The sequence below is a fragment of the Podarcis cretensis genome, assembly GCF_951804945.1.
Source record: "Podarcis cretensis genome assembly, chromosome: 8".
Classification (NCBI taxonomy): domain Eukaryota; kingdom Metazoa; phylum Chordata; class Lepidosauria; order Squamata; family Lacertidae; genus Podarcis; species Podarcis cretensis.
Window position 1 is genome coordinate 1,824,316 of NC_137177.1, and position 22,660 is coordinate 1,846,975.

At 42.9% G+C, this 22,660-nt stretch overlaps 1 protein-coding gene across 2 annotated transcripts in view; it reads right to left on the reverse strand.

Moving 5' to 3' along the window:
* DLL3 (delta like canonical Notch ligand 3) overlaps positions 1-22,660 on the reverse strand; it is a 170,208-nt gene that overhangs the window by 134,635 nt on the left and 12,913 nt on the right. Inside the window, exons 2-4 of one of the 2 annotated variants that reach the window (XM_079985492.1) lie at positions 21,919-22,164; positions 10,432-10,489; positions 1,958-2,215 (exon numbers count right to left, since the gene is read on the reverse strand). In XM_079985492.1, coding sequence (XP_079841618.1) covers positions 1,958-2,215; positions 10,432-10,489; positions 21,919-22,164 — 562 coding nt within the window. Of the gene's footprint in view, positions 1-1,957; positions 2,216-10,431; positions 10,490-11,148; positions 11,265-21,918; positions 22,165-22,660 lie in introns of those variants that run through there. The other variant, XM_079985493.1, reaches the window with a different exon arrangement.

Here is a 22,660-nt window from a genome sequence, read left to right on the forward strand (position 1 = left end):
AAAATACCTCCTTTCCAAGGCGCAAGGGACCCTAGGTACACCACTGGTTGCATCCAGAGTAAACCTATTAAAATTAATGGACAAAACTAACTTAAGTCTGCTAACATTAATGGGTCTACTCTGAGTAGACCTTGTCTGGATATATCCCATAGCTACTATATGTTAAGGCAGCAGTTTGATAAAGAGGTGTTACACCACCAAAAAAACTCCTACCGCTATGGATTGACTTGGAAGAAAAGTGATCCATGATTAAGAATGTAAGAACTACCTTGCTGGCAAAGCTCATTTAGTCTAGAATCCTGTTTCCAACTGTGGCTGGGAAAGTGTTTCTAGGAAACCCACAACGAGAGAACGAAGGTGCAATATTTCAACCTTTTACCCCACCAAAATCAACTGACATTCTGAGGTAGACTGCCTCCATACCTGGAAGTTCCATTTAGGCATCACAGGAAATAGCTATGAATAAGCCCAACCCTATCTGAATTTCTTATAATATGAAAGCCATCTACCCTAGTGAACCATCACAAATCTTCTGGCAGAGAACGCCATTGTGTAAATAAATAGTTTGTCCATCCAGGATTTACTGCCAACCAAGTTAGTGGAGAGACTCTGAACTCTAATGTTATGGGAGAGGGAAGAAAACCTTTCTTCCTTTCTCTGCACCATAAATAATTTTACAAGCCCATCACATGCCCTTAGTCACCTTTTTTCTAAACTATAAAAACTCAATATAGCTTTTTCTCAACGGAAAAAAGTTCGTCCCTTGTTCTGTTTTTCTCCCTTTTTCTGTTTCTACAGTATATACTGTATTTTTTGCTCTATAAGACTCACTTTTTCCCTCCTAAAAAGTAAGGGGAAATGTGCGTGCGTCTTATGGAGCGAATGCAGGCTGCGCAGCTATCCCAGAAGCCAGAACAGCAAGAGGGATTGCTGCTTTCACTGCGCAGTGATCCCTCTTGCTGTTCTGGCTTCTGGGATTCAGAATATTTTTTTTCTTGTTTCCCTCCTCCAGAAACTAGGTGCGTCTTATGGTCTGGTGCGTCTTATAGAGCGAAAAATACGGTACCTTATATACTTCATGACCCATCTTACTTCATTTCTTTTTTATTGTTTTTAATGTGGTTTAATGTTGTAAGCTTCCCTGGAACCATAGGATGAAGTCCAGGTAATAAATACCACATAAAAGTAATAATATCCTCTAGAGTGAAGCAACCACACGAACACACATTATCCCATGTGTAGCCACCCTTTACGAATATGTAAAGGCTATTATGATACTACCTATTTTAAATCCCTTTCCTAATAATTCTTAGCAGAGCAGATTCCACAACAAAAGTCTGCAACCCCACGCAGGCATGGCCAAACTTGGCCCTCCAGCTCTTTTGGGACTACAATTCCCATCATCTCTGACCACTGGTCCTGTTAGCTAGGGATGATGGGAGTTGTAGTCCCAAAACAGCTGGAGGACCAAGTTTGGCCATGCCTGCATAGGGTTGCAGACTTTTGTTGCCATATGGATCTGTATGTAGGTCACTAGAAAACACCATATACTCTCCCACTATAGATGCATTGATAATTTAGTATTGGCCACCTGACATTGATTCTTCAGCTGTGGTCCTGTCCTGCAGGGGGTTGGACTAGATCAGTGTTTCCCAACCTTGTGCCTCCAGCTGTTTCTGAACTACAACTCCCATCATCTCTGACTAGCAAGACCAGTGGCAAGGGATGATGGGAATTGTAGTCCAAAAACAGCTGGAGGCACAAGGTTGGGAAACACTGGAATAGATGACCGTTGGCATACCTTCCAACTCAACAGTTCTATGACTGTATTGTTTTATGTTAAATGGGAGTCGTGTTAAATTCATGCAAGTGAAATGCCAGCGTCTCAACTCTATTCCTTCCCCCTACTACTACAAGCTGTGGTTGCTACACCCTCCTCTCCTTAGAGGTTACTTACGCTCAGAGCAGTATTCGCCCCGCCACCCTGCCAGGCAGATTCGGCTGCCCAGCTCATTACAGCTGTAGTGCCCAAAGGTGTCGTCCCGCGGCCGGCAGTAGTCCGAGCAGCTTTCCCCATAGTAGTGCTCATCGCAGGTGACGTGGTAGGAGTAACGCAGCTCACTTTGGTCTCCCAGCTGCACATCTTGCGACCAGTCCTCTCCCACAGCCAAGCGGCGGCGCGTAGCCAAGCGACTGATCAACCTCTGGGCATCTTCTGGAGAAAGGGAGAAAAGAAGTTGGCAGATGGATAAGTCATCAAACAATGGGAGGAATGGTGGGCAGGGAGAGCGAGAGTCAGAAGTGTTGAATGGTCACTGTAAAATGTGAAGGTTCATGATTGTTTCACAAGTTGTGTATGTCTTTATTTTTTTTAAAAAAATAATAATATTTATTGAGGTTTTAAAGGTTACAGATAAAACAGAAAAACACCAATTTAAACAAAAAACAAAACAGTGTATCACAATAGAAAAAAAGAATACCATACAAATAAAAAAAGGAAAAAAAAGATCAAGAAAAAAGGAAAAACAAAAGCAAAAAACACATCAAACCTTCACATAATCTATCTTTCATTTGCTTGTTTCCTTGATTTCCTCCCACCTCCCTTTTTTGTATTCTAATTCAGTTAAATATTTCAGTAAATCCTTTCCCTCTTTATTTTATCCTTATAATTTATCTTAATACACTATAATTTTACATTCTCTTCTTTCACCAATTAACAATCCGTTTTTGCTTTTGCTTTTTTAATCTTATTTCTCCTTAAAATTAAAATATCTATTTGAACTTAAACTCTTAAAACATTTCCACTAGGGTCATAGAGATTTCATTCCACGATTTTTCTCTCCCTCATTAAATTTTTACAAAATTTCCAAATATAAACTTTAAATTCCCAAACTTCTTCCACCGTCTCCTCTCCCTGGTCTCGGCCTCTGCCGTCCCTTCTGTCAACTCCAAACAGTCCATCAACCTGGAGATCTTATATCCGAGGCTCTTAACTCTTCTTCACGTCCCTTCTGCCGATCTTGTTCATAATCTTTAGTGCTAAAAAGCAGATCTCGGGGGAGCTCCATCCCAACAATGCCTTTATTCCATCTTAACAGGACAGCCAGATTTCCATAGTTAAAGCTAGGATCCATAAAGCATTCCAAATCTTGTTTCAAAATTCTTCCAAAACCAAAGGCCCCAAAAGCTCCAATCTCCTCTTGACCCAAATCCATTTCCCAAAAGTCAATTGATCCCTGCATTGGGGAATCTCTCCAACTTTCCTTTTCCAGACCAGGCCAGGCTCCAATCTTCAAGATCTGGCTTTTTCTAGTTTCAATCATAAAGGGCCTCAATTTGTAATCCTCAATTTGCATCTGTAAGATTAAGGCTCCCCCTTGTATTACTTTAGGTTCGACCACAGCAACTTTCTCATTCTCCTTTTCAACGATTTATTCAGTCATGATAGATTCCTGTGCCGGATCCTTGACAACTTCTGTGTTAATACCCACTTTTGATCCCAAGATGTCAATTTTAATAGCCATAGCATCTATCTGTTTATGAAACTTTTCCAGCAAATAGTTTGTCTTATAAAATGCAGACACTAAATCTTCCCTAACCGACATTATTGGGATGTTCAAGGACAAGCTCTGGTTTCTCAAAGTCCTTATCTTACAGCTGGATGCCTCCGCTCCACTCTTGTAACAGTTTCAAAAACTCAGTCCTTTCCAACATCGTTCCAAAGGTGAAAAATAGTATCAATTTTCAGTTACTTTTTCTTCTTTTAAAACGCAGAAGCGGACAATGGAAACAGTATCTTTCTCTTATAGCTAGCTGTCAAATATGTACTGTTCACCGTCAATGGACTTTTTCCTTTTTCCTTTTCTTTTTTTTTTTTTTTTGCAGCCCGTTCCCAGGTTCAGAGACGTGGTAATTTAGTTTTCCACTCTCTCCTGCAGGCATGCTTGGTCAAAATTTTCCCCCTCTTCCCCTGCTTCCAAGGGGGGTTTTATAGTTTCAATCAATGGAAGTTTGATCCTTTACATGAAGCTTTCCAAAACCTTAGCTTACGAATACTTTGCTTCAGTCAATTTACAAAAAGGGGAGGCAGACTTCCTGTTTTGAGCCTTCCCCGTTCGATGCCGAATTAAGGTATTTGGAAATCCAATTTTCCGTTCTACTCACGGGTTGTTGTTTAAAATCCAATTGTCCACAGGAAAAAGTCAGCGCTCTTCGACAGCAGCAATGCGGCTTCACTCCGTGAAAGAAGCGGTTGATTCAAAGCACCGCGCCACTCACCCCACGTCACTCCAGATTCCCGATACCGGGTCTCCCCGCGAGTAAGGGGGGCGCAAAAGGTGCCAACCGAATCCCAAGTTCACAGGCTCTTCCGCCTGTGATTTCCAAGGGTCTCCGCCTTCGCCGAGGCGGTTCAGACCCTGCTTTCCACGGAGCAAGTTCCTCCCGATCGGAGGAGCTTCGCCATTGCCGGAGGCTCTAACCCGGAAGTTAAGTTGTGTATGTCTTTAAGGGCCAGGGCAAATAACGAGACCCAGTCTTACAGCTATGAAACATAGTAGGTGCTGCTAGGTTGTGTTAATTAAGCTGTGTCAGCATTTGGGCATAGTATATAAGGAGCAGCACCCAGCTCTCTCATTACCCTGGGGGATGGGTTGGTGGTTGGGTCATGTTTGTTGTTCTTATCTTAAGTGTAAAAGGAGTTTTTGTTTTGTTATTAAAACCTGGTTAAAGTTCTTTTTGAGTTCCTTGTTATGCATGGTCTCCCCAGCAAGCTCTCTGCAGCGCTACTCAACTGCAAATAGCCAACAAGAAGTGAGGTTCAAACCTTTGAATCCAAGAATCACAGGCTCTTGGAAGGCAGGGGCTTCAAGAAATTGTGCTGGAGAAAGCTCTGTGCATATCAAAATGAGCAAATTCATACTGGATACTTCTGTAGAATCTAGTAAGAGGAGCACACTTCACATCTGTACTGGTCACATGCACACTTGAGGGGAAAGGTACAGGCAGAGCACAGCCATCATGGCTAGCAGCCACTGACAGCACTATCCTCCATGAAACGGCCTAATCCTCTTTGTAAAGCCACCCAAGACCATCACTGCCTCCTGCTCCATAGTCTAACTCTGCACTGTGTAAATTTGCAGTGGAATTTGCTGCCCAGGAGTGTGGTGGAGTCTCCTTCTTTGGAGGTCTTTAAGCAGAGGCTTGACAACCATATGTCAGGAGTGCTCTGACGGTGTTTCCTGCTTGGCAGGGGGTTGGACTCGATGGCCCTTGTGGTCTCTTCCAACTCTAGGATTCTATGATTCTAAAGAAATACTTTATCATCTAATATTCAGCTTCACTGAATGCCCCTGAATTCTAGTGTTGTGAGAGGGAGAAACACTTTTTTCTATTCACTTTTTCCATGCCACGCATGTGTTTTATAAACTTATGTAACGATGCAGGTGGCGCTGTGGGTTAAACAACAGAGCCTAGGACTTGCCGATCAGAAGGTCAACAGTTCGAATCCCCGCAACGGGGTGAGCTCCCGTTGCTCGGTCCCTGCTCCTGCCCACCTAGCAGTTCAAAAGCACCTCAAAGTGCAAGTAGATAAATAGGTACCGCTCTGGCGGGAAGGTAAACGGCGTTTCCGTGCGCTGCTCTGGTTCGCCAGAAGCGGCTTAGTCCTGCTGGCCACATGACCCGGAAGCTGTACGCCGGCTCCCTCGGCCAATAAAGTGAGATGAGCGCCGCAACCCCAGAGTCGGTCACGACTGGACCTAATGGTCAGGGGTCCCTTTACCTTTACCTTTTAATGTCACCTCTTACTCACCTTTGAACTAAAAAGTTCCAAATGCTGCATTTCCTCATAGCGGAGTTGCTCCATTTCCTTTAACATTTTGGTTGCCCTTTTTGGAACCTTTTCCAATTCTATAATATCCTTTGTGAGATGAGGTGACCAGAACCGTACAAAGAATTACAAATGTAGTCACACAATAAATATATAAGAACCTTGGGATTCTTTACTACTACTCCACATTTGTGTACATGTTTTTCCTGCTCCTTATATTATCCTCAGAAGAACTCTATGAAGTAGGTTAGTCTGAGAGACAGTAACTGGCCTAATAATAATAATAATAATAATAATAATAATATTTTTATTTATATCCTGCCTTCCCCAGCCAAAACCGGGCTCAGAGCGACTAACAAGTAAAAATAGCACAGTGTACATAAAATCACACAGTCAATTAATTAAAATACATACTAAAATCAATTCAGAATCAAATTAATGGCAACCATTGGGCTAGAGTTCTATGAGGATTACCCAAGGAGGGGGTCAGACTGTGCCTTGGCCAAAGGCCTGGTGGAACAGCTCCGTCTTGCAGGCCCTGCGGAAAGATGCCAAAAATCCCGCAGGGCCCTAGTCTCTTGTGGCAGAGCGTTCCACCAGATCGGGGCCAGAGCTGAAAAGACCCCGGTTGTGGTTGAGGCCAGCCTAAACTCCCCGTGGCCCGGGAGCTCCAAGATGTTTTTGTTTGAAGACCGTAAGGTCCTCCGTGGGACATACCAGGAGAGGCGGTCCCGTAGGTACGAGGGCCCTAGGTGTATAGGGCTTTAAAGGTCGAAACCTGCACCTTAAACCTCATCCTGTACTCCACCGGGAGCCAGTGCAGCTGGTATAGCACCGGGTGAATGTGATCCCACGGCAAGGACCCCGTAAGGAGTCTCACCACAGCATTCTGCAAGGCACCACGTAAGTGTCATGGGTGAACATATATTTCAATCTTGTGCCCCTTACTGCTACGCAAAACTAGCTGTTATCTGTGTCCTTTCATTGCTTTTCTAGTATTAACATTTTCTATTAAAAACATTTTGATTGTAGATTGTTGCTGTTTTTCTAAATTGATCCAAATGGTCACACCTAAGGACCAGAAACACATCTTGCACTTCATAAACCATGCTTCCTAAAGCTTGGCAAAATAAGGATGCTATTATTAAGATGGACAGCTTTGTGCACCAACAATCACTTCCAGGGCTTGGTGAGTTTTCTATGATGGTGCGGAAGCAAAGAAGACATGCAAAATGTGGCCATGAGTGCAGAACCCAGCTTCCTCAGAAACTACCATTTCCTTGTTTGCAAATTCCTATCACTTGTGGGGTATGTTTGAAACTGTTGATGCCTACAAAGATTTCAGAAGCTAAAGAAGTTTGACCGTCACTGTGTGTAGGACATTAGCTAGCCTACATCTTGGACGCCACAATTCCCACTAAGGCTCCTACTTTTTATTTGCTAAGGATAGAAATTGTTTTTTGTTAGGAGGGGTTTTTCTGCTTCTTGCCTATATTTTGTTTTGTGAAGGGGCGGTGTCTATGGAGTCAGTGTTTCTTCTTTGAAATGGGTACTTTGTGATGCCCATAACAGCTTTTATTTCCACTTGATCTTAGCCAAAAGGCCGAGAAGCGATAACAGCTTTTATTTCCAGTTTTCCTCCTGAGCTTCTCCCCTTGACTACCCAAACCAGAATTACACAATATGAAATGATGCAAATTTGTTCCAATTTCCACAGATCACACTGTGGTCATAACATTTTAAGTGCAGAATTTGAGACTGCCTGAACTCTGAATACAGAGCCCTGGTTAGTGAGGTGAGGTGAGAATATTCTCCGGTGCCCCTGGTTCCTTTCATGTAACTGCATTCTTTGAAGAGCTCTCATTTTGAATGAAATAGTCATGTAAGGATTTAACAGCACTCTGAGAAGTATTTTTAGGCTTTTTGAGATTTTTTTCCAGGCTCATGGGTTTCATTCATGGCCCGACCTGGCCACAGTGAACCATGCAACGGTCACCTCCAGGCTTGACTACTGTAATTCGCTCTACGCGGGGCTGCCCTTGAAGCTGTCCCAGAAACTCCAGCGGGTGCAGAATGCTGCAGCGAGGCTCTTCACGGGGTCTCTGCCATGGGAGCATATTCACCCAGTGCTTTTCAAACTGCATTGGCTCCCGGTGGAGTACAGGGTCAGATTTAAGGTGCTGCTTTTGACCTTTAAAGCCCTTCATGGCCTAGGACCCTCGTACCTACGGGACCGCCTCTCCTGGTATGCCCCACGGAGAGCCTCAAGGTCCATAAATAGCAAGACCCTAGTGGTCCCGGGCCCTAAGGAAGTCAGATTAGCCTCAACCAGAGCCAGGGCCTTTTCAGTGATGGCTCCAGCCTGGTGGAACGCTCTATTTCATGAGACCAGGGCCCTGCAGGATCTGATTTCTTTCCGCAGGGCCTGTAAGACAGAGTTGTTCCACCTGGCTTTTGACTCAAAAATGACTCAAAAATGACTCAAAAATGAAAACCCACAAACATTTAAGACCTTCAATACAAAATATATATACTGTATTTTTTGCTCTATAAGACTCACTTTTTCCCTCCTAAAAAGTAAGGGGAAATGTGTGTGCGTCTTATGGAGCGAATGCAGGCTGCGCAGCTATCCCAGAAGCCAGAACAGCAAGAGGGATCGCTGCTTTCACTGCACAGCAATCCCTCTTGCTGTTCTTGCTTCTGAAATTCAGAATATATTTTTTCTTGTTTTCCTCCTCCAAAAACTAAGTGCGTCTTGTGGTCTGGTGTGTCTTATAGAGCGAAAAATACGGTATATGAAGTTTTAAGGATAATTCATAAGCCTTTTCGGTTCACATTTTTAAAGGAACAATTTTACCTCAAAACTTATTAGGAATAAGGACTGTAATGCTTTCTAAGATAAGGCTCACTTCGTGAGAAGAATTAACATTCTATTTAAGATAAAAGAGTGTTAAGACAAGTTAAGATAAATATAGGATGGAGGTGTTACAAATGTGCAAAATAAAATGTAACAGAAGGAAACCAGAAAAAGGACAGAGGGAAGTCGTATTCTCGGCAGAGCAAATGAGATAATGGTTGTTATGTTATGGTACTATATAATTGTTAAAATTTGAAAATCAATAAAATTATATGCAAAAAAGAAAAGAAAAGAGGAATGTAGTCATATTTAGGGAAGCTTTAAATGTTTGACGGTCTATTGTATTTTAATATTTTGTTGGAAGCTGCCCAGAGTGGCTGGGGAAACCCAGCCAGATAATAATAATAATAATAATAATAATAATAATAATTTATTATTCTAAAAAGGAGACTGTTTACCAAAAACAAAAAAAGAACCATGTTGAGGATGAAGGAAGTCAATTAGAAGAAAAGAAGAACTGAAATATGGTACATATATCTAGTTACAGGTAGGTAGCTGTGTTGGTCTGCTGTAGTTGAAACAAAATTTAAAAATTCCTTCCAGTAGCACCTTAGAGACCAACTAAGTTAATTATTGGTATGAGCTTTTGTGTGCATGCACCTTCTTCAGATATTTCGTGCACATACACGAAAGCTCATACCAATAACTAACTTAGTTGGTCTCTAAGGTGCTTCTGGAAGGAATATTTTTACTATGGTACATATATATTATTGATTACAGTGGTGCCTCGCAAGACGAAATTAATCCGTTCCGCGAGTCTCTTCGTCTAGCGGTTTTTTCGTCTTGCGAAGCACGGCTATTAGCGGCTTAGCGGCTTTAAGAAAAGGGGAAAAAACTCGCAAGAACTCGCAAGACGTTTCGTCTTGCGAAGCAAGCCCATAGGGAAATTCGTCTTGCGGAACGACTCAAAAGACGGAAAACTCTTTCGTCTAGCAAGTTTTTCGTCTTGCGAGGCATTCGTCTTGCGGGGCACCACTGTATTTGTTTTGTATAAGTTTTTGTACGTTATCATGTCTTACAGTGGTGCCTCGGGTTACAGACGCTTCAGGTTACAGACCCCGCTAACCCAGAAATAGTACCTCAGGTTAAGAACTTTGCTTCAGGATGAGAACAGAAATGTGCTCTGGCGGCACAGCGGCAGCGGGAGGCCCCATTAGCTAAAGTGGTGCTTCAGGTTAAGAACAGTTTCAGGCTAAAAACGGACCTCCGGAACGAATTAAGTACATAACCAGGGGTACCACTGTATTTGTATTTTTGTGTGTGTGTGTTTTGTTGTTGTTTGCTTTTCTTTTGACTCTGTACTATTATTTCCAAGTTTAGTTTGACAAGTGTGTATGTTTATGTGTTGTAAATAAACTCAATGAAAACAAACAAGCAAAAAAAAAGGAATGTAGCGTTTTCTATATCTCTCACACGATAACTTTCCTATTTCTGCCCATAGCTGTCAACGTTTCCCTTTTTTAAAGGGAAATTCCCTTATTCCGAATAGGATTCCTCGCAAGAAAAGGGAAAAGTTGACAGCTATGTTCCTGCCCCCTTAGCGTATTTTTTGGTCGTTGTTTCATCTCTCTCTTATTGTTCTGGGTGTGCTATTGGCCTACTTTACAGGATTGTTGTTTGGACTTATGAATGTGCAGCACTTTGAATATTTTCGTCGTATAACTTTTTTTTTTTTTTTACTTACCTGTCGATGGCTCTCCTGATTCTGCCCTCCAAGATTCAATAATGAGGGAAAAGGTGCCCTGGGAGTGAAGGAAAAACAGAAAAGACAAGTGAGAGACTTGAGGAAATACAGCAGATGTTTTTCTACTATAAAATGCTGCCAGTTTTCACTACTCATGGGGGGGGGGGTTAATTTGGCAAAAAAACAATTCCAAGTTTAGAATAGCCCCAAGTATATGGAACATGGGAGAACCTCAATTTCCCTTAATTTAAACATTTATATCCCACCATTTAAACCTGTACGCACATTTGTGGCAGCACACAACAGAAGAAAAATCCTTTAAAACATTCGTTAAAAACACACACATTTGATTGACTGAGCTGAGAAATAAGACCCAAGGGTACATACTGATATAGGAATGTATTAGATAAAATGTAAAGAAATATACAATAATAAGAGTACATTCATTTGTAAAAAAGGAATATATAACGGGATAGACAGGAAGTCCAAAGTGTTGGCACATGTATGATTTTGGAATAGTTTTTTGTCCTTGTTTCTTTTCTTTAGGTATATAAACCTTGTATATAAACTTTGTATACATGCTGAAAATTATATTATAATAAGCCCTGTGATGTAATATGATAATGTTTACCGATGTAACACAATAACATTAATTAATAAAACTCAAAAAAATAAAAATAACACACACACTTTCTCTCTCAAAAAAAATCCACACACCATCAGTCATCATAAAATCTGCTCCCTTTTTAAAATATGTTGAACAGGGTCCAAACCACTTTAATGAAGCCTGTGAGATTCAAGTGGGTAGCCATGTTGGGTCTGCCGTAGTCAAAATAAATTAAAGAATCAAGTCTTCAAAAGAGTTGTATTATACTCAGTTGGTCTCTAAGGAATTTTTAAATTCTTTCGGAAGGATTCTTTTAAAGACCTTCTTAGATCATATAACTTTTTTGAAGACTTGACCGTTTTAAGGGAGTTTTTAGGTTTTTAAGAAGAGTCTTTTTTCACTACCTTTTTAAAGAATTGCTTTAATTTATTTTGACTGTGAGACTGGGTTATACGCCTTCTCCATGTTTGAACAGCAGCCACAACAAACTACTTTTGAAGTAAAATTGAAGAGGGGGAAGAAGAAGAAGAAGAGCTATCTGCATATTTTGTTAGCAAATGTGTCACTTGTACAGGCTTCTACCAACCAGAGGGGGACAGTTATGTGAACAGGAATGGTTGCTGAGGACAATGGCCGAATCCCAGAAGCCCCCAAAATGGCGGCACTCTTGCCTTTCCAGAATGGGCCTGATATGTACTGTATTTTAATATTTTGTTGAAAGTCGTCCAGAGTGGCTGGGGAAACCCAGCCAGATGGGTGGGGTATAAATAAATTTATTATTATTATTATTATTATTATTATTATTATTATTATTATTACACGGCCTACTGTGACTAAAATGTGTTGGCCATGTTGGGGCAGAGATGTAGACTGGCAACCAGCTGGCAATTCCCTCACACATTATTATACAGGGGTTCTGCTCCTTCCTCCTGGGCCGTGTCCAGAAAGTGGTGTTGGGGGTTGAGTGTTCAGACCCCTCACTTGTGGGGTCCCTCAGGGTTCCATCCTGTCCCCCATGCTTTTTAATATCTATATGAAGCCGCTGGGAGAGATCATCAGGGGGTTTGGGCTGGGTGTTCATCAATATGCTGATGATACCCAGCTCTACCTCTCTTTCAAATCAGAACCAGTGAAGGTGGTGAAGGTCCTGTGTGAGTGTGTCTGGAGGCGGTTGGAGTATGGATGGCGGCTAACTGATTGAGGTTCAATCCTGACAAGACAGAAGGACTGTTCTTGGGGGACAGGGGGCAGGCGGGTGTGGGGGACTCCCTGGTCCTGAATGGGGTAACTGTGCCCCTGAAGGACCAGGTGCGCAGCCTGGGAGTTATTCTGGACTCACAGCTGTCCATGGAGGCGCAGGTCAATTCTGTGTCCAGGGCAGCTGTATCCCAGCTCCACCTGGTACGCAGGATGAGACCCTCCCTGCCCGCGGACTGCCTCGGCAGAGTGGTGCATGCTCTGGTTATCTCCCGCTTGGACTAGTGCAATGTGCTCTACGTGGGGCTACCTTTGAAGGTGACCCGGAAACTACAACTAATCCAGAATGCGGCAGCCAGACTGGTGACAGGGAGCGGCCACCGAGACCATATAACACCGGTCCTGAAAGACCTACATTGGCTCCCAGTATGTTTCCGAGCACAATTCAAAGTGTTGGGGCTGACCTTGAAAGCCCTAAACGGCCTCGGTCCTGTATACCTGAAGGAGCGTCTCCACCCCCATCGTTCTGCCCGGACACTGAGGTCCAGCTCCGAGGGCCTTCTGGCGGTTCCCTCACTGCGAGAAGCCAAGTTACAGGGAACCAGGCAGAGGGCCTTCTTGGTAGTGGCACCCACCCTGTGGAACGCCCTCCCACCAGATGTCAAAGAGAACAACAACTACCAGACTTTTAGAAGACATCTGAAGGCAGCCCTCTTTAGGGAAGCTTTTAATATTTGATGAATTATTCTATTTTAATATTTTGTTGGGAGCCACCCAGAGTGGCTGGGGTATAATTATTATTATTATTATTATTATTATTATTATTATGGTGCAGCGAAAGGCCTCAGCTTCTTCATCAGTCTTCAAGGATAACAATAATTGCCACGTTACTTTTTGTGATTGTGATTTAAGGTGTTCTCAATATGATGTTTTCACTTTGCACCCCACCTTGGGACCTTAGAGCAAAGGGCAGGTAACTAACTACAACAACAACTTTGAGTCTCAGTTATTTTCTTTCTTTTTTTAAATCATTCTTATTAAGTTTTCCATTTTAACATTCCAATCAAATCACATTAAATATTCCACATTATACATATACATATCAAATAATCCAAATATTCTGCCGAATTATAAATTTTTTGTTGGGGCTTCCCATGCTTCGAGTCTGGGGGGGGCGGCTCTGATCATCTCATATCTCTGCTGCTTTTGATAGTCATTTCTAATAGTTCTTTTAAATCTTCCTGTTGTTTTCCTTCTTGAGACTCAGTTATTTTCAAATGGGCCAGCGGTTGAGTTTGTGTTCAACAAGGCTGGTGATTCTTTCACAAAATGCCAAAACAATAGCCCCAAGATGGTTATATCTCCTCCTCGTGGTTAAATGCATTTCGTTCTATTTTACGCAAGGCTACAATTACGAAAAAAAATAATAATCTCAAGTTCTGGAAGGGCAAGAGTGCCGCCACTTTGAGCGGGTGGCGCTGGGACTCGGCCATTGCCCTCAGCAACAATTCCTGTTCACATAACTGTTCCCTTCTGGTCGGTAGAAGCAGACCAAGTGACATATGTGCTAAAAAAATTAGCAGTTGCTGTATTTTAGTTTTCACTTTAGCCCCAAAAAGATGTTTTTGTATGCCAATACAGCGGCAAGACTTGTTGTTTAGTCATTTAGTCGTGTCTGCCTCTTTGTGACCCCCTGGACCAGAGCACGCCAGGCACCCCTGTCTTCCACTGCCTCATGGAATTTCGTCAAACTCATGCTGGTAGCTTTGACAACACTGTCCCACCATCTCGTCCTCTGTCGTCCCCTTCTCCTTGGGCCCTCCATCTTTCCCAACATCAGGGTCTTCTCCAGGGAGTCTTCTCTTCTCAGGAGATGGCCAAAGTCTTGGAGCCTCAGCTTCAGGATCTGTCCTTCCAGTGAGCACTCAGAGCTGATTTCCTTCAGAATGGATAGGTTTGATCTTCTTGCAGTCCATGGGACTCTCAAGAGTCTCCTCCAGCACCATAATTCGAAAGCATCCATTCTTTGGCAATCAGCCTTCTTTATGGTCCAGCTCTGACTTCCATACATCACTACTGGGAAAACCAGAGTTTTAACTATACGGACAAGGTGATATCTCTGCTTTTTAAGATGCTGTCTAAGTTTGTCATTGCTTTTCTCCCAAGGAGCAGGCGTCTTTTAATTTCGTGGCTGCTGTCACCACCTGCAGTGATCATGGAGCCCAAGAAAGTAAAATCTCTCACTGCCTCCATTTCTTCCCCTTCTATTTGCCAGGAGGTGATGGGACCAGTGGCCACGATCTTAGTTTTTGTATGCCAATACAGCGGCAAGACTGCTACCAGCTAAAAACTGGAAATCTCAAGAAATACCAACAGTAGAAGAATGGCAGATGAAGATGTTGGACTTTTTGGAGCTGGCCAACCTGACTGGAAGAATCTGCGACTAGAAAGAAGAGGAGTATCAAGAAGATTGGAAGAAATTCAAAGATTATTTAGCCAAATATTGTAGCATAAGATAATTAGAAGTCACTTGAAAGTATCAAATAGGCTTAGGATTAGAACTGTTACAAGGTGATAGAATGAAATTCAGTCAGTTAACAATGAAAGTTAAATTGGGTTTTAGAAGTAATAAGTGTTTATATTGTTTATTTTTTTCCAGTATTGTAACATGTTTTCTTTTGTGTGTTTTATATGTTATATCTGTTATAAATGTGGAAAATCATGGCAGATGAAGATGATGGATTTTTCGGAGCTAGCCGACCTGACTGGAAGAGTCCGCAACCAGAAGGAGGAGGAGTACCAGGAGGAATTGAGGAAATTTAAAGACTATTTAGTTAAATATGTTAAGTTAATTTAATTGGAAAAGCTTGCAAATGTTAGATAGGCTTAGGATTTAAATACGTAATGTTAGGAATTAATATGTTTAATGCCACATTAGAAAGAAAGAAAGATGTTAAGTGAACAAGTTAATCTGACGAGAAAATTGGTTTTGGAAAACGTAAAATGACATACACTGAAATTCAACTAGGGGGGTACGAGGAAGTCATTTGACAATGTTATTAGGATTGGTTTAAAAACGGTTGAGATCTATGTTTGTTTGTTTAAAAAAAATGGAAAATCAATTAAAAAAATTGAATAAATAAATAAATGTGGAAAATCAATGAAAATAAATTTGGGGGAAAAAGAGAGTTTTGACTTTAGTTTTACTTCCAAAGTACTGTTATGGGAGGTGAGGCTGTTGTTCTGAAATGGCCGCCTCAGGCTTAGTAAACACCCACAATAGAATCATAGAATAGAATCATAGAATCCTAGAGTTGGAAGAGACCACAAGGGCCATCGAGTCCAACCCCCTGCCAAGCAGGAAACACCATCAGAGCACTCCTGACATATGGTTGTCAAGCCTCTGCTTAAAGACCTCCAAAGAAGGAGACTCCACCACACTCCTTGGCAGCAAATTCCACTGTCAAACAGCTCTTACTGTCAGGAAGTTCTTCCTAATGTTTAGGTGGAATCTTCTTTCTTGTAATTTGGAGCCATTGCTCCGTGTCCGCTTCTCTGTAGCAGCAGAAAACAACCTTTCTCCCTCCTCTATGTGACATCCTTTTATATATTTGAACATGGCTATCATATCACCCCTTAACCTCCTCTTCTCCAGGCTAAACATGCCCAGCTCCCTTAGCCGTTCCTCATAAGGCATCGTTTCCAGGCCTTGGACCATTTTGGTTGCCCTCCTCTGGACACGTTCCAGTTTGTCAGTGTCCTTCTTGAACTGTGGTGCCCAGAACTGGACACAGTACTCCAGGTGAGGTGTGAGGGAACTGCTGTCAAGCAGCCATTTCGCATCCACCTTGGTACTTTTTCAGCTACGGTTAAGACTAGGACTTGCGCACGCAAGGTCCGTTCTCACAAGCTGGCGAATGCAAGGAAACCATTTTTATACGTCAGGAAAAATGCTGGGGGGGGGGCAGAGAGGAGAGTTGTGGGGGTGCAAAGTGGTGAAACAATTCTGGATTATGATACATGAAGAGCTTTAAAAAGATACAGGAGAAACTCGAAAAATCAGAATATCGTGGAAAAGTTCATTCATTTCTGTCATTCAGCTTCAAAGGTGAAACTAATATATGAGATCGACTCATGACATGCAAAGCGAGATGTGCTTCTACTTCTCAGAGGTCCAATCTTGCTCGATTTGCAATCCTTGTTTTGCTGATTTCCTTGAATATTCCTTGAATATTTCCTTGAATATTCTAATTTTCTGAGATTGTTAATTGGGGCTTTTCATCAGCTGTCCGCCAGGCTCATTCGCAATGATATCAAATCAAGGCTTGACATATCTCGCTTTGCATGTCACGAGTCTATCTCATATATTTGTTTCACCTTTCAGGTTGGATTACAGAACTCAAGGAACTTTCCCACGATATTCTAATTTTTCAAGTTTCACCTGTATTTAGGAATTCGATCTGTAAAAAACCAGAGGCACTTTTGCTGGTTTTAGTATCGAGTGACATCCCTAAGGATAAAAGGAATGTATTCCTTTACGCAACCGCGTCAGCCAGAATCGTAGTGGCAAAAAACTGATAAAATACCAGAATTATTAGAATGGAGAACCAAATTTCTTGAATTTGCGGAGATGGCAAAATTAACAGCATCAATTAGAGGCTACTCTAATCAAAAAATTAATAAAGAGCAGGAATGCGTTAAGGAATACATGAAAAAAGTCGGTGCTGGAGATTAAAAATTAATATTAAGTTTAGAATAAGGGGTTGTCTTATACACAGATAGTGTATTTTCTTAATTCTGATTCCCCAAAAATAGGAGGCATCTTATACATGGAAGAATACGGTAGTAGTAGTAGTAGTAATAATAATACTACTAATAATAATATTGTTGAGGAGCAAATGCCACCCCCACCCCCCAGCTCCACTCCAAGTCAAGGTACCTAATACCCAAAATCTGACTAATTTATTTTAGCACCTGAAGCAGAAAATCTCATAACTGCTTCCCCTCTTCCCTGGCAGTAAAATAATATATGATAATAATAATAATAATATTAACTTAACAGTTGGCTGTCATGACACCCAAAATCAACTGCCTTAGGCACTTGCCTCATCCTGCCTAATGGCAGGGCCAGCAGTCTTAACAAGGGTATCACTTCTTTAAAGAAGTCCTGGTCAAATTTGTTGCACGTGGATAAACCATACCACCAAAAAGGAAAAAAAGAAGAAGCATTTACTCGTCTTTTGATAATGCGCACACATAATTTGATAATTTACTTGTCTTTCGATAATGCGCACACATGATTTGATAATTTACTTGTCTTTTGATAATGCGCACATATAATTTAATAATTTACTTGTCTTTTGATAATGCGCACACATGATTTGATAATTTACTTGTCTTTCGATAATGCGCACACATTTTGGTTACACCACTGAAATGAGTAAAGATGGCCGAGAGACAGAGAAGCATTTTTGGGTGGAGAAGAAAGGGATGAAAAGGCAGTGGAAAGGCCAGAGGAGGTGTAAAAGGAAATTAGAAAGCGAGATAAAAAGAGAATTAAAAAAAAATAGGAACAGAGAAGTGAATAAGAGGAAACTCTGACGAGAGAAAGGGCTCAATGCAAAAGGAATTAGAGGGGAAGAATGAGATAAAATGGCTTCTTTTTTCAATGGTGGGGGAGAGACTAAGTTATAAGTTGAGTGTGAAAGGAGAACTGGAGAAGAAATTGCAGGAAATGGGTAAAAATACCTTGAAAGGTATATGAGTGGGCAGGACGGGGGAAATATAAAGAGGAAAAGCCTTGCAGCGGTTCTCAACCTGTGGGTCCCCAGATGTTGTTGGACTACAACTCCCATCATCCCTGAGCTCTGGCCTTGCTAGCTAGGGGTGATGGGAGTTGTAGTTCAACAACATCTGGGGACCCACAGGTTGAGAAAGGCTGAATTAGAAACTCTGAGTTGGCAAATACTGCCTAAAACGAGACCCACTTTGAGTCCAGTGACTCAAATGAATTATTCCATGGGTAGGCAGCCTAAGGCCTGGGGGCCGGATCCGGCCCAATTGCCTTCTAAATCCGGCCCACGGAATCAGCGTGTTTTTACATGAGCAGAATGTGTCCTTTTATTTAAAATGCATCTCTGGGTTATTTGTGGGGCATAGGAATTGGTCCATTTCCCCCCCAAAATATAGCCCGCCCCCCCAAGATGTGAGGGACAGTGGACCGGCCCCCCTGCTGAAAAAGTTTGCTGACCCCTGAATTATTCCATTTTCGTATATATTTCAACAATCCCAATGGTTGAGAGTGAGAAGCACAAATGTTGCGAAGGTGTCGTGATCTGTTGCGGAAGAACCCGACTGAAGAAGAGACCAACCCAGACCTTGTTGTTGGATGTGCAGGGGCCCCCATGGAAGCTCGAGTTTCAGGGGCCCCCCAAAATGTCTGCAAATACCAATTCCTCATGGGTTTCCAAGTGATACCCGAACAGCAAGATGCCGAACTGAACGGATCACTGTGTCTGATCCAGCTGTGCAGGATAAAACAGAGGTAGCCAACCTGTTGCTGCCCCCTCCCCAGATGTTGTTGGACTACAACTCCCATCAGCCCTGACTGTTGGTCATGCTGGCTGCAGGTGATGGGAATTGACTTCAAACACCGTCTAACCCAAGGATAAAGGAAGTGAAAGGGGAGAAATCATTCATATCACCCCTGAGCAATTTGGAAGAAAGGCGGGATAAAAACCAGATAGGAGATTGGGTCTCCAGACAGTTGGAAGCTGGGCACGTATATATGGATGTGAGCCTTCGCTCAACACATGGGTGTAGCCAAGGGGGTGGGAAGGGGGCAGCTCCCCACCCCCACATTCTGTGGAATGTAATCCACTAAGAGCAGTCAAATACAACATTCCTTGTTTTCCTAGAGTGGACATGCAAGGGGATGTTTGGTCCAGCCAGTCGAAACTTCCTCTTCCTCCTGGCTGGAGCATCCATCCTTCTGCATGTGATAGAAGGTGGGCGTGACCTAGCCTGTCCAGATAACAAAAGGACGAGTCACACAGCACACCTCTCTCTTTTTCACTTCCTTCTTCGTTTGACCAGCTTCTAGCTAGGACTGCCCAGAAGCACTGGGATTATCCCCCCATTTATTTATTTTTTAAAATAATATTTATTGCCTTTTCCAACAATTTAGACACTACAGAAAAGAAAAACCATACAATACACAAAAACACTACATTACACTAACAAAACACTAACATTAAACTAACAAAACAAAACAAACACAATTTAAGGTAAAGGTAAAGGTACCCCTGCCCGTACGGGCCAGTCTTGACAGACTCTGGGGTTGTGCACCCATCTCACTTAAGAGGCCAGGGGCCAGCGCTGTCCGGAGACACTTCCGGGTCACGTGGCCAGCGTGACATCGCTGCTCTGGCGAGCCAGAGCCGCACACGGAAACGCCGTTTACCTTCCCGCTGGTAAGCGGTCCCTATTTATCTACTTGCACCCGGAGGTGCTTTCGAACTGCTAGGTTGGCAGGCGCTGAGACCAAGCAGCAGGAGCGCACCCCGCCGCAGGGATTCGAACCGCCGACCTTTCGATCGGCAAGCCCTAGGCGCTGAGGCTTTAACCCACAGCGCCACCTGCGTCCCATAAACACAATTTAAAACACATCAAATACTTTTTGTGTTTTTATATAAACACAATTTAAAACACATCAAATACTTTCAATAACTTATCTTTCATTTACTTGTTTCCGCGACCTCCTCACACCTCCCTTTTTGTATTCCACTTCTATTAATTTTTCCAGAAATTCCTTTCCATCTTCCTCTATTTTTAATCTTATAATTATCTTAATACATTCTAACCGTATTTTTCCTTTAATACTCTATTAATCTATTTATCCTTAATTCCTTATAGCATTTCTACTAAAGCCATATAACTTCATTCCAACATTTTCCTAACATTCATTAATTTTACAGTAATTCTGTAAATAATCTTTAAACTTTTTCCAATCTTCTTCCACCGACTCTTCTCCCTGGTCTCGGATTCTGCCAGTCATTTCCGCCAATTCCATGTAGTCCATCAACTTCATCTGCCATTCTTCCTGATTATCCCCCCATTTGTAATAGATCCACATGTACATACAGTGGTACCTCGGGATACGAACGGGATCCGTTCCGGAGCCCCGTTCGCATCCCGAACGGAACGTAAGACGCAACAGCGCATCTGCGCATGCGCGGGTCACGTTTTGCCGCTTCCGCGCATGATGTCATTTTTAATGTCTGCGCATGCGTGAGCTGCGAAACCCGGAAGTAACGCGCTCCGATACTTCCAGGTTGCCGTAGAGCGCGACTCGAACGCACTCAACCCGAATCACATTCAACTGGAGGTATGACTGCATTGGTAACTAAGTCCGCCTTCAGAGATCCATCTGTGAACTGATGTAAGTCAACTTCTTTTATTGACTTTGACAGGGCTGTCTTTACCCATGGTTGTGGGGCACCCGGGCACACTGAATTCTAGGGGGCACCAGGCGCCCACAGCTGAAGCCACCTAAGCTCTTAACTATCTACCTGTTATGAAATAATAATTTTGATCAAGCTAGAAAAATAAAATACATATATACCTAGGTATTACCAAAATGTATGCCTACTGTTTCACTAAAGGACTTTCAATTTTGTGCACTCATTTACCAAAGACATGCCACGCCATCAGTGGCACTCTCTGCTTTTCCCCTCAAGTTTGTGGGATCGAAAGAAAAATCATCTGGCGAACCGTTTCCAACCCGCTAAGAAAAGAAATATGGGAACAAGGGAGGGCAACCCCACGCCTGTTTTTGTTTGGAGATTTTTTTGTGGGGGAGCTGCGCCGCTGTTCCACACCTCCTCTCTTAACCGTGCTTTAATTGCTGCAAATTAATTAAAACCTTGGAAGCTTCTCGCAGGAAGCGGCTCCGGCGGTGGGTTGGGGAGGCGAAGGCGAGGCGAAGGAGCCTCCAGCCCGAGGCTGCAACTGTAGAAGGAGCCCACGAGAGAAATAACCGGCAGTCGGAGTCACTAGTGGAACCATGGACTTGTTTCGTCTCTGGTTGGGGATGGCGGGGGTGGATCTTTGCACTTCGGTGGCACATATGCTAAAGACTGCCCTGGACTTTGAATAAGATTGTGGTGTCTTTATTTTTTTAAGGATTGAGGGAACTTACCAGGAACGTACAATTCAATCTGAAACAGACCGAATTGTATAATAGTGAGAGGCTCACACGAGCCTGCAACCAGCTATCTGCTGTGCATGTAAAAAGGGGAATGTAAACTCTGCTAAGTAAAGGAACTTGCTATAGCAAGTTAGAAAGGAGATTAATAAACAATATATCCTCTCCTGCCACCCTGAACATTCCCACACATTCAAGTAAATCAATAAAAATACTTAACTGAGGTTCTGCACCCCCCAACAGATATCCTAGCCCCACACATGCCGCAACACATCTTTTCCCATACCTTCTTGCTGCACACTAAAGTACAGAAACAAGGCATGTGCCGGACAGAAAATGCCCACTATATGGGACACAGGTAGCAAATTCATCAGGATCCCATGGGAGAAAGGGGTGCAGAGCACGGCTTCCTGTCCTGAGTTTGAAACTGAGAGGCTCAGAACATGCAGAGCTAAGGCCTGGGGGGAAAGGAGCTCACCGGCCACTTGAAGTGGAAAGGGACCCGGATCGGCCCGCTGGTGGCCACGGCATTGCGGTCAGCAGGGACGATGTCGCTCAAGGCTGCCCCAAAGGTGCAGGGGGGCTCTGGAGAAACCACGGCCTGGGCGTGCTTCAGGCAGACGCGGAAGAAGAGGCGGCAGGGCTGGCCGCCGTGGCAGAAGCTCCGCAGGCTGGAGGTGGTGAAGGAGTGGACTTGAAGTTCAAAGACGCCAGCCAGCTCAGCCTGTGAGCAATAAAAAGAGGGTGGGGGAAAACCAGTTAACGCAGGAGAGACCTTGCAGCCCCCTCCCTCTCAGCTTTTACAGGAACACAGGAGGCTATCTGTCTGATACTGAATCAGACCATTGGGTCCATCCAGATTAGCATTTTCTGCACTGACTGGTCATACGATACAATACGATATCTTTATTGTCATTGTTCCATACAGAACAATGAAATTGAAAAATCTACATAAGACATTCAAAACCCCCTAAAAACTCTGAAACCCCATTTTAAAATACAATATACTCCTACAGAGATTCCTTATACTGCGTTTAAAACTAGAAATGCATTTGGGTAGAAACTGTTTCCCAGGTGGCTAGTCCTAGTCTTTATAACCCTGTATAGTGGCTCTCCAAGATTTCTGCTAGGGGTCTTTTCACAGCCCTTCCTGGAAATGCCGCTAGCAATTGATGCTGGAATTTCCTGCATCGTGCACAGCAAATGCTCTGCCACTGAAC